Source organism: Trachurus japonicus, chromosome 21 (genome assembly GCF_045865225.1).
Source record: "Trachurus japonicus isolate A0001 chromosome 21, Traja_1.0".
In the NCBI taxonomy this organism is placed as follows: domain Eukaryota; kingdom Metazoa; phylum Chordata; class Actinopteri; order Carangiformes; family Carangidae; genus Trachurus; species Trachurus japonicus.
The window spans coordinates 16,525,504-16,537,099 of record NC_140927.1 but is presented as its reverse complement, the minus strand read 5'-3'; the positions used below and the strand labels follow the sequence as shown (position 1 = coordinate 16,537,099).

The window sequence follows — 11,596 nt, the reverse complement described above, 5'->3', positions numbered from 1 at the left end:
CATGTGGAATGAAGTGGGAGGTCGTGAGTGGTAGTGAAACTCCAGCGTTACTGTTCCTGCTTTCTCACATTGGATGAGTGGATGACTTGCGCCCTCAGTGAAAAAAGCCACTTCCTAAATACCAGCAAGTTGTGCGCTCTTGGAAAGTTGCAGGCTGCTGACTTCAGGGAGTCATCTCTGCCTGGTGTCGGACTGCTTCTCAGGAATGCAGCGGGGAAAGAGTGAGAAGTCTGCTTCAACTAAAGTAGGGAGCAAGCTCTGTTTCTTTCTATGTTGAGAATATGTTCAGGTTAAAGACATTGTCGTTTGGAGTAAGAGTGTGTTAACTGTGATCTGCTGCTGCGGCTGGTCCGAGGAGTCGCTTTAAAGCCATCGTCCATAAAAAAAAAAAAAAAAAAAAAAAAGCTGAGATCTTCATTGCTGCGACTCCATCCACATCATGGTCAGTAATCCATTTACTATCCGCTTCAGTAGAGACACAATAAGTTGCATAAAAAGAAAGAAACCCTGTGTAAATGAAGGATTGGATCTTTAAGGCGGTGTCAGAGTCACTCCTGGTTGTAAATGCAAAATGAGAACCTGCAACGTCAGCTTGAGTTGTGTTCAATTCAGATGTATCAGTATTGTGTGTGTATGTGTGTGTGTGTGTGTGTGTCTGTGTCACCTTTCACAGGGCTGCAACAAGGTGCTGTGGGGGGTGGTGGGGGCTGTAGTCGTCATCACGTTAATAACGATCCCAGCAGTTTATTACAGCAGTAAGTCAGAGCTCAGGCCTGAGTGTATACCCATTGTTTTTCCTCTGTCTGTCAGTGTGACATTAACAGACAAAAACAGCCCGTGTAACACAGATATTTGCATGTTTCTAAATATAAATGTGTGTATTTATATTTTGTACTTGTGGATAGAATAGAAAGTGCTGACAGGATTTAAATCAACTTTGTTTTCAGTGTAATGCTTGCAAGTTGCAATTCAAATAGCGCCTCCTTGTGGTGGTTTCCTCACCACAGGTTTCACAGTAGTGTAGCCAGGGGGGCACAGTAGCAGTACAGTAGGAGGGAAGATGAGGTAAAAATGCAAATAACATAATAAAATCAAAATATATTTGACATCAAGCTGCTCTTCCCCTCAAACTTGCATGTAGCTAGCCAGTGCCACAAAAATGGAAAACATTTTATCAGATAATATTCCTATTAGCAATTAGCAGAATAGGTGTCAGGCTGTAGTGTTCAGTTTTATCTTGTTCAAACATGATAAAACGTGTTTAACTTGTTTATTAGCGAATCATATTCTTATTAGCAGTTGGCAGAATAAGTGTCAGGCTGTAAAGTGTTCAGTTTTGTCTTGTTTAAACAAGAAACCCAACTCTGTGACTGTGTTGTGTGTTTCTATCAAGAGAAGAACTAGAAGATCTAAACAAATGTAATAATTGTTGCATTAATAAAAGTAAGAAAATACATTACGACATACAACAAAAGTTGATGTTTCTTTACGTATTTCATAGTATTGTCAGTGGGTTTGCAAAGGGGGTCCCTGGCCAGAAGCTAATGCTATTTGGGGGCCTTGGCATGGAAAGGTTTAGGAACCCTTTCATTAATGCAGCATCTCACCTGCATCATTTTAGAATCTGGTGTCGTCAAAAGACCTTACACCTTCGACGATTACTTCAACAACACCATAAGGTGGAGATCATACAATGTGTACTGGATAACAGGTACTGCCGGTCAAATGAACTTTATTATACAATACAAGTGGGCAACATACGGTAATATATGACTCTCCATGTTGTGTCCAAAGCTCTCATAAGAATATTTGTTGTTCTTCCTGTCTGCAGATAAAGAATATCTGCACAAAACATCGGAGGGGAATATATTTCTCCACAATGCTGAAACAAATGAGAAGTCACTGTATTTGAGCAATTCAACCTTTGTAATATACATATATATATACTATATAGTATTTCAAATATGACCATTTTGTGACAGTAAATACATTTACTGTGAATGATATTTAATACTAATGTTTCCTTTATCATGTTCACTCAAGGCACAAGTGGATGCCACACATTACATGCTGTCTGGTGACTATAAATACGTTGCTTTTGAAAGCAATTACACAAAGGTGAGAAATCACTAGTGTTTTTTTTTGTTTGTTTGTTTTTTTGTATAGTTTATGTCTCACAGTAAATGTCACTATGAAGTCTGAACATAACAAACTGATTCTAAAAGGCTGAAAACAAGATTTGTGCTCTAATATCCAACAGAAATGGAGGTATTCGTTCTCAGCCTCATACTCCATCTACAACAGGGAGAGTTCGTAAGTGGCCACGTTTTTATTGTGAAAGTGTCACTGTTAAAAACAGGAGTTCATTAATTGAAAAAATGAAAAACAGGTGTAATTGAATATGGCATCTCTGTGATTGTCATATTTCATTGCAGAACGTTTGTTACGCCTGTGAATCTTCCAACTTTTGTGCAGTACTTTGCCTGGGCTCCGACAGGACACAAATATGTGAGTTTGCACCAAACAATCATGCACTTGCAGTTAAGTCCACATCACTGCTTGTGAAATGTGCTTACTGTACGGATGAGGCAACAAGAGCAATATGGTTGTATTTTGCAGGTTTATGTGTCAGACTTCAACATTTTTCTCAAATCTGATGTCACTGCTGAAGCTGTGCAAGTGACTCACAACGGGAAGAAGAATGAGATCCTTAATGGAGTCCCTGACTGGGTGTACGAGGGTAAATATAATGTTCTATTTTAAAGGCCAGCAACTACGTTTAAGAGTTAATGAGTGTTTTTTTCTGATCTTATTATTTCAGAAGAAGTGTTTGCATCTAACGGGGCAATCTGGTGGTCGACAACTGGAAAATACATAGCTTATCTGGAGCTGAATGATACAGAAGTTAACAAAGTGGAGTTTTCTTGGTATGGATCTGAGCAATATCCTCAAACAATGGCTGTTCCATACCCAAAGGTGGGTTATTTATGTGTCTTAGGATGTGGTTATTAACAGACCAGATGTTATATTTACACTGAAATTCCATCACATATGATTATTCATCCACACTGTGTTTTCTAAAGGCTGGATCGTCACTTACCAAGGTGAAGCTGTTTGTGGTTGATACTACAAATCCATCCCGCAGGACGCAGGTGTTTGCTCCTGCATCTGTTGCTTCCGGGTCCGTAGATCCTTCAGTTCATAGCACGACTTAAATCCTACACTCCATGTAAAGCAGAGCGTCTTCACAGCCCGCCTTGTGTGAAAACCATGTCACTTTCTTTTGCCTTTACGCAGTGATCACATTTTGTGCTCTGTGACCTGGGTCACAGACGAACGCGTCGCTGTGCAGTGGCTCACAAGGAAGCAGAATTACGTGGTCGTACAGATCTATGACTCTGATGGGAGCAGCTGGAAGGAAGTACAGGTATCTGTCGCTTCACTGGGTGAACGGTCTCCAATGAGATCATTTTAGGGATCATGGCAAATAAATTGATTTTATGTGGAGTGGTATAATTAATCATGTATCTACTCTCTATAGAAATTTGAACACACAAGCAAAACAGGTTGGGTCGGCCATGTAAGTTTCCAGAAAAAATACCACCATTGTTGATCCTGGGCATTTGATTTGATGTATGACCTCAGATATGTCCTTGTTTTTCAGTATGTGCCCTTACCACTCTTCTTTGCTGTGGACAACCTCAGTTTCTACCATGTGATGAGTGACACTCAAGGCTATAAACATATTCATTATGTGAAAGATGTAAGTATTTTCAATTATAATCGCACACACACAGTGTCTGTGTCTTGAGTTTTTTGTTCATAACTATGGTGTTTGTTGTATATATGTTAAGCCTTAATGAACCACGGGAGACACTGGTTGTGCTCAATACTAGGAACTTTACTTATGCATCGGCATATCAACAACAGGTGTAACTGCAATAGTTCTCCAGGTTACAACTCATGCCTGCGGAACTCAGTTAGGGCATGTGCCTCACTACATTACAATAACAAGAGTGTTTTATTCAGGGCAAAGCAGAACCTGTTACCTCTGGGAAGTGGGAAGTCATCTACATATCCAAACTAACAAAAGACGCCATGTGAGTGATGACACTTAACATTTCTGGGAAAACTATACAAACTTTAAAGTGATACTGTATTAGAAAGAAAATATATTCATCTGTAAAACTCCTTTTCACAGATATTATGTGAGTAATGAGTACCAAGGAATTCCTGGAAAGAGGAATCTTTACAAGTAAGAAAAACTTCTCACTTTCTCATTATAATCTGCATGATGGTTAATTTCATTCATCTTTTTCATTTCATTTTCTGCATTAGTTTTCTTATGGCACTAGTTAAACTCATAAGTTGAAGCTAATAGGGATCAATAATAAACAGACACAGTGTGACAATATTAGCATGAACAGGATGTGATGTGAGTGACTGTGCTTGTGTTGTTGATCAGGGTTATGATTGGAAACCGCCCCTCTGCCCCTCGGTGCCTCACCTGTGATGTGGATAAGGACAGGTGTCAGTACAATTCAGCTTACCTAAGCGTTGACGCCTCATACTACCGGATGGACTGCTTCGGTAGGCCCCCCCCCCTCCACCAACCCATCCCCATCCCCACCTCACCCATTCTTTCCATCCCCCCGCCTCCTCTGAAGCAATGACTCATGCATGGTCAATGTGTGGGAATCAGTTTGGTGTGTGGAGCATGTGCGAACCACAATCTGAGCTAAATTAGGCATCGCTAAAGTCGTACAGAAGACTAGATGTGTCATCAGCTATTTGTAGATTTTCAGTATTTATTTTTCTTGTCTCCAGGACCTGGATTGCCCCTCTACACTCTTGTGGACAACAGGGGCTCAGGTGCACGTATGTATACTCACAAAGTTTTAATGCTCTAACCCCACCGGACCCAGGGTTGAATGATTTACTGCAAATGCATCAATTCACAGACAGTTTATATCCAGTTTTCTCAGTCTGTCAAATGTGCACATACACAGATTTATTGCTATTGATAGATGTATACTATTACTCTCATTTAATTACAAAGTTCTGTACTCCCCATATTTGTAGTGCAAAGCTGATTGTACACCAGACCGGCTTTAGCTCTAGTAATCAGAAAATAATTGCACACATGTTCTGTCTCCCCCGAGTTTCTTGTTGTTATTTTCACACCTTAAAATGCTCATAAAGTGTAATAAATCTTAGAAAATTCACTTCTGCAATCTGTGGTGGAGGCGATGGCCTGTCATTTTGTTTACAGACTCTGCATGTGCAACCCTGTCATTTGTTGACGTTCGTAACCACAGTATACATATTGGTTTGGATATGGTTCCAGCGTGAAAGGCCAAGAAAGTCGACTGTAAAAAAGAAAAGAGAAAGAAGAAGATAAACGACTTGTTCTGATGTGTCAAAGGCCGTAGTTCCACGAAATGTATTTTGTGCGTGTTTTTGGTGAAAAAGTTGAAATGTTTTCCCGTCAGTTTTTATATTCAGTTTCTGTGCACTCCTATAATTTGTACCATAAGTACAGCTTTCACTGTCTGATCTTATTTCAGAGATCTCTGTCCTTGAAGACAACAAGGAACTGGAAAATATTCTATCGGAATTCCAAATGCCAACAATGAAGCACGGCACGCTGAAGGTTGCAGGATTTGGTGAGATGATACATGTTTCATGGAGAAAAATGTATTCTTTAAATATTGTAAATGTATAAGTACATAAATATTTGTGAATGTTATTTCCACACAAAAAATAAGAAACTATTTCCTTATGGCACATTTATATAAAACAAATATTCAACATTTTGGCCTACACCCTTAACTGTTGGACACATGTTTCCCACTTGAATAAAAAAGTTGCTTCATCACAAATTTAGATGATTACATGTAATTTATTTTTCTGATCACGCTCTCATGTTTGAAATAGAGCTGTACAGTTGGTCACAATGTAATCTAAATCACAATATGGCCAAGTGCATTAAACAAAGTGCAAAAGCTGTATTTTTATTATTATTTATTTATTGATGAAGGTAAAATGTGTTACAACATTGTTCTGCATTGTTCGCACTATAACTGTTGTGTTGCTACAGAGATGCCCTGGACAACAAAATCATATTCTCAGGATCAGTTTTATCTTTCTTTTAAGTGATAAAAAGCAAAACGGACAATTCCAACTGAAATCAAAATCACATATCACAATATCTGCCCATATAATCACAACACAATATTTTTGCCTATAGTACCATGCAGCCCTAATTCTGAAACAATCTGTCTCCCTTTTCTTTCTCATCCCAGATCTTTGGTATCAAATGATGCTGCCACCAAATTTTAAGAAAACTAAAAAATACCCTCTTCTCATTGACGTGTAAGTGAACGACCCTTCTCAGCGCTCCATCTTAATTCAACCCGGTCAACATCTGTGCATGTGATGATACACGTTGCTGCTGTGTTGTGTAGGTACGCCGGCCCCTGCAGCCAGAGGGTGGACTATCGTTTCAAGCTGAATTGGGGCACGTACCTCTCCAGTTCACATGGGATAATCTTCGCCAGCTTTGATGGAAGGGGAAGTGGTTACCAAGGCGATGCAATAATGCACGCAATCTACAAGCGCCTTGGGACATTTGAAGTGGAGGATCAGATAACAGCTGTCAGGTAAACATTCAGTGGCCGTGTGACATAGCACGCATTGCACTACTCATTAAAACCTAATTACTGTAAAGCTATTGCTTTTCCTCAGTAATAATGATTTCTGTGTTATAGGAAATTCATCGACATGGGTTTCATTGATAAAGACAGAATAGCAATATGGGGCTGGGTAAGTTATCTCATTGTATCTCTCACATACATATCTTTGTATTTAATGTTCATCCACTCAATTTCATCCTTTCAAATCTTCAGTCATATGGTGGCTACGTGACCTCAATGGCCTTGGGTGCTGGAACTGGGCTTTTTAAGTGTGGGGTAGCAATTGCCCCAGTAGCAAAGTGGGAATACTATGGTGAGTGTACATGCATATTGCGTATTATGGTATATATTTCTACAGCCCACTCCGAGAGCACTGTATACCATCCTTGAAATCAAATAAAAATGTCTGCAGTGGCATTAAAAGAGTGCTTCACTGATTTAGCATACACATCATACATACTGTATGTCATTCCACTACACATCTAAGAGCTACAATTCAGCTCATGACTGATAGGCTGTATCAAATCTGCCCTGATCTCAACATCACCATTAATTTATCCACCTCTATTATGTGATTATGGGTTTCTGGTTATTTTAGGCTAAAGTACAAATTGGAACAGAAACTACACCCCAATCCCCCCTGGATGAATGTGGAGTTTATCCAGGTGTGCTTGGGCCCCACTAACAAGATACATAGAAAGTAGGAATGTTTGAAGAAGGAAGACACTATACTGTATGTACATGTTGGTTAAATGTATTGTCACACTAGTGGTGGACAGTTTTGGTAAACACGCTACCCTGATTGAAATGCAACTGCTGACAGTTCAGTTGAATCTTCTCAGAAATTGAATCTTCTTGGAGAATCCAACTTATCTGCTTGAGACTAGAAGCCTTACTGCTGCTGCACAAAAACTGTAAACAGTCTTTAATTTGTTAAGTCAGTGTGATAGATTTTAATCACTGTAATATTTGCATACAGTAGTGCACACTGTACTATTGTTGTATTGGTTTTCTTTTGCAGATGCAGTGTACACTGAACGGTACATGGGGAAGCCCACAGAGAACACAGATGCTTACACAGTAAATATCATACAAGCCCTGTCACATCTTTTCAAACTGCAGCACATTTATGACATGAGGCATGTTTTGAACTATAAAACTCTTCTTTTGTTCAATAGAACTCCACGGTGACAGGAAGAGCAAAGAACTTCAAAACTGTAGACTATCTATTGGTTCATGGCACAGCAGATGGTACGTTCAATCATTTCATTCAAATGCTCTTCACCTTAACATGTGGTAGCCCTGCTCCTCATCGGTGTACAAGGTAACATAGCAAAGCCTTGAACTAACACACTCTGTTTGCCTTGATGGAAACTTGAGCTTTGATGTTCAGTCACGTAGTGACAGCACTGTCTTTCCTGTAGACAACGTCCATTTCCAGCAGGCAGCACAGATCTCCAAAGCTCTGGTGGATGAGCAAGTTGACTTTGAGACAATGGTAAATATTGGCTCAGGGAAGTGGGACTAGTATTGGCCATAATGGTGTTGACTTAACGAAGGTGTCAGATTGAAAAAACATGGATTATTCTGCACAGTTTGAAATACATATCATTTAGATTGTGTATAATAAATTAATTTTATATATAGCTCTAAATTTTACTGCATGAACTGATTTGATTCTGATTTTGTGTTCATTTCAGTGGTACACTGACAAGGACCACGGTCTCAGCGGATCAGCCCTCCGTCACAATTACAACCACATGAGTCTCTTCCTGCAGAAATGCCTACTTAAACCCAAATAGATGTGAAGAATGTAACAGCATCACAGTGTTTTTGTATTTTATTTCTTATTTTATTGATATTCTAAAGCATCAGGTTCTGTAGACATTTTTATGTGCAATGGAGATTCGATTGCTTGTACAAATGTATTTTATGTGGAACTTTCTTCAAAATATTTGATGTTTGCATGCGTTTTATAGTCATTTTGTGAATATGGCACCATACAGTATCTAAATTGCACTGCACTGATCTGTTGTAGAATAGTGTCATTTATGCTGCAGTTGTGTTGTTACAAAGGTCAAATAAAAATCATTTTTGAAATATAACATGTGTTTCATGATTTCTCACCGTACAGTCCATTTTAAGTCCAAATGATTTCTCCACACATTCTTACTGTAAGAGTGTACTGTATTTTGCAATTGATTGAGGTTGGGTGGATATTTTGTCTTTCTATAAAAAAAAATGAAGTCACAAAGAAAAGCAAAAAATAATAATAATACTTTAATTAACAATCATTTTTAACATGCAAATGAAGGAGAAAGGACACTGCATAAAATAATTGAAAAAAAAATCCATTTCTGAAATGGTTTTTCTGTAACTGAAAAAATAGAATAAAAAATCTTAATTTAAACACATACAGGATTGCAGTGTATACAAGTCATATTTGATTTGTGACACCTGGAATACTTGTCTTTGTCACGCAGATGTTTTTTTTTTGTTTGTTCTCTTTGTAAGTCAAATACATTCAGTGGACTGAGACGGAAGCTGACTAATGGGTTGAGAGTAACACGCTGAGGTTTGTGTGACGGGGGAGTCACCTGGGAGAGTGCTGCTCAGCTTCACTATAAAAGACTGAGCAGATCAAGAGGGGACCATGAAACAGCTCCAGAGGCCAGGAGAGAAGAAGGTCAGCTTTACAATCCCTCTCTCAGACGCTCGACAGGAAGGAGCACAGGTGAGAATTTTGCACCTTAGTTATATCTTGTAATCTTATAGTCAATATAAAGTTTTTATTCCAAAGTGCTTTAGAGTGAAACAGTCTCACACACTGTTTTTATCCTGTCTTGTCTTTCAGAAGCTGAAACAATGAAAAGCGCCCACTCTTTAGCCGGACTCCTGCTTCTCATCATCATCCAAAGCAGCTGGCAGGTGCCAGACCAGGATACAGATCGAAACTCTGTGTAAGATCAACTTTCAGTTTGTTCTCATTCTCGCTGGCTCAATGTTTATACTGAAGATTTTGATCTTTGGAAGGAAACATTATTCATTATGTTCCCAGTGGTTCAGAGAAAGCTTCTAAGAGCTGCAGCATTAGAGCTCCCATCAAAATGATTCAGAGTTTGTGGTGGGGCTGTTTTCTTTCTAAATTAGTTTCAGTTTTCCAAAAAACATGTCAGCAAGTTCAGGCAGACTCACACTTGTTGCAAATATACAAAATGTCAAAATATCTTGTTACATGAGTTGAAATTCTTACTGAAACCATAATAAGAGCGATTGTTGTCTGATACATTTTAACGCCTTGTTTGTTTCAAGCAATTTTTCATATTTTGAAGTTTCTTTTTAAAATGTTGTTTAATCTGTTGCTTCAAAGTGTAGCACTGATGCATGATGACATCTACAGAAGTATTGCTTAGCATCAGTGAACAGGTTGAAAATGCACCTTCATGAGCAAGAACCAAGTTTACACTTATGATTATTGATTATGGAATTGTAGTAGTTGAGTAGTCATTGGTTATTTCAAACATTGGAGAAATTGGTGAAAGGACAGGGAAAATGGGGCAGGGAGGTGAGGGCATGAACACTGACCCTAACCAGGCAGGTATGTAGGACAGGTAGACTTTTAGAAACACGCTAACAGGAATGTTTTACCTTAAGTGAGTGTGCTGCTCATTCGTCTCTATTCCATGTATTTCTTAGGTTATTTACTGAAAACACGATGCTGACTGAACCCATTGAGCTCCCAAACATGAAGAGACATTCAGAGGGAACATTTTCCAATGACTACAGTAAATACCTGGAGACAAGGAGAGCGCAAGACTTTGTCCAGTGGCTAAAGAACTCAAAAAGGAACGGGTGAGTGTTCCCTTTTCTTACTGAACCTCAGTTTGGCATCATATGCGGAATAACCTAAATTATACAGTAAGTCAACCGTAATATAGTGAGAAAAACACAAGGCAGGCTTTTAACTGTATTACTATTGTATATTGTTAGATGCACTTGTACCAATGGTGTGATTTCAAACAATCAATCATATCAAGCATATTTCCTGTTTCATAAAAAAAGGTAAAGGTAAAGGTACTTTATTTGTCACATATACAGCTAGTACAGTGAAATTCTTTTTCTGCATTTAACCCATCCATGAGGAGCAGTGGGCAGCCATATAGCAATGTGAATCTTAGTCTAATTTGGCTTTATGTTCTACAGTAACATATACGGTCACTGTGACTGCATCTGTTTCTACAGGAGTCTATTTAGACGCCATGCAGACGGCACCTACACCAGTGACGTGAGCTCCTACCTGCAGGACCAGGCAGCCAAGGAGTTTGTGTCCTGGCTGAAGACCGGCCGAGGCAGAAGAGAGTAGACTCTACGGCAGAGACCGTACCAGCTCAAACCCCTCCCCCCAAAATAATGCAACACTTCCCACCGACTCTGTGCCATTCTCTCTGTCACGATCTGTACTCGACTTTTCCTTGGTCATGCTATTAAATTACACAAGAAGCTCAAGTCGGCCTTCAGTGGTTGAAGGTGACACTGTCAAAATGCAAGAAATTATGATATGTGTTTGAAACGTGTCTCAATCATGCTGTGTGATTTTTTTTTATTCACATTTTGATTTTCTTTCTCTTTTTTTTGGCATTTTTGTCTTTCTTCTTGCATAAACTTGGAATAATAATAAGATATGATCACATTATTGATCTGAATTTCAAGTTAAGTGATGATGTTTTAGGCACAGGATCCATCTGTTAATGTCCATCAGTAATTGAATAAAATAAAAAAAACATGGTCATTTTAATGAATTTTCAAGAGAATGTTTTCACACATATTTGGTTAATCAAATATTATCATGAATATCAGTGTTAATGCTTGGCCGAAAAGAAACAAAAACAAGATTTAACGGT

General features: G+C 38.8%; 2 protein-coding genes across 2 annotated transcripts; both read left to right on the top strand.

The window, feature by feature from the left end:
• Window positions 1-109: 109 nt before the first annotated feature.
• On the top strand, window positions 110-8,800 carry fap (fibroblast activation protein, alpha). Its single transcript, XM_085766207.1, has 26 exons — window positions 110-442; window positions 674-755; window positions 1,622-1,711; window positions 1,832-1,926; window positions 2,044-2,118; window positions 2,261-2,313; window positions 2,436-2,508; window positions 2,620-2,740; window positions 2,822-2,976; window positions 3,084-3,181; window positions 3,298-3,427; window positions 3,542-3,580; window positions 3,665-3,763; window positions 4,030-4,100; window positions 4,202-4,255; window positions 4,466-4,590; window positions 4,828-4,878; window positions 5,568-5,666; window positions 6,306-6,375; window positions 6,468-6,662; window positions 6,771-6,825; window positions 6,909-7,008; window positions 7,717-7,775; window positions 7,874-7,946; window positions 8,120-8,193; window positions 8,396-8,800. The coding sequence occupies exons 1-26, from the start codon at window positions 440-442 to the stop codon at window positions 8,495-8,497; spliced, it is 2,241 nt and encodes a 746-aa protein (XP_085622333.1). The 5' UTR covers window positions 110-439; the 3' UTR covers window positions 8,498-8,800.
• Window positions 8,801-9,274: 474 nt separating this feature from the next.
• gcgb (glucagon b) lies at window positions 9,275-11,204 on the top strand. Its single transcript, XM_085764570.1, has 4 exons — window positions 9,275-9,429; window positions 9,550-9,655; window positions 10,392-10,547; window positions 10,938-11,204. Exons 2-4 carry the CDS (start codon window positions 9,561-9,563, stop codon window positions 11,056-11,058), a joined length of 372 nt encoding a protein of 123 aa, XP_085620696.1. The 5' UTR covers window positions 9,275-9,429; window positions 9,550-9,560; the 3' UTR covers window positions 11,059-11,204.
• Window positions 11,205-11,596: the final 392 nt, after the last annotated feature.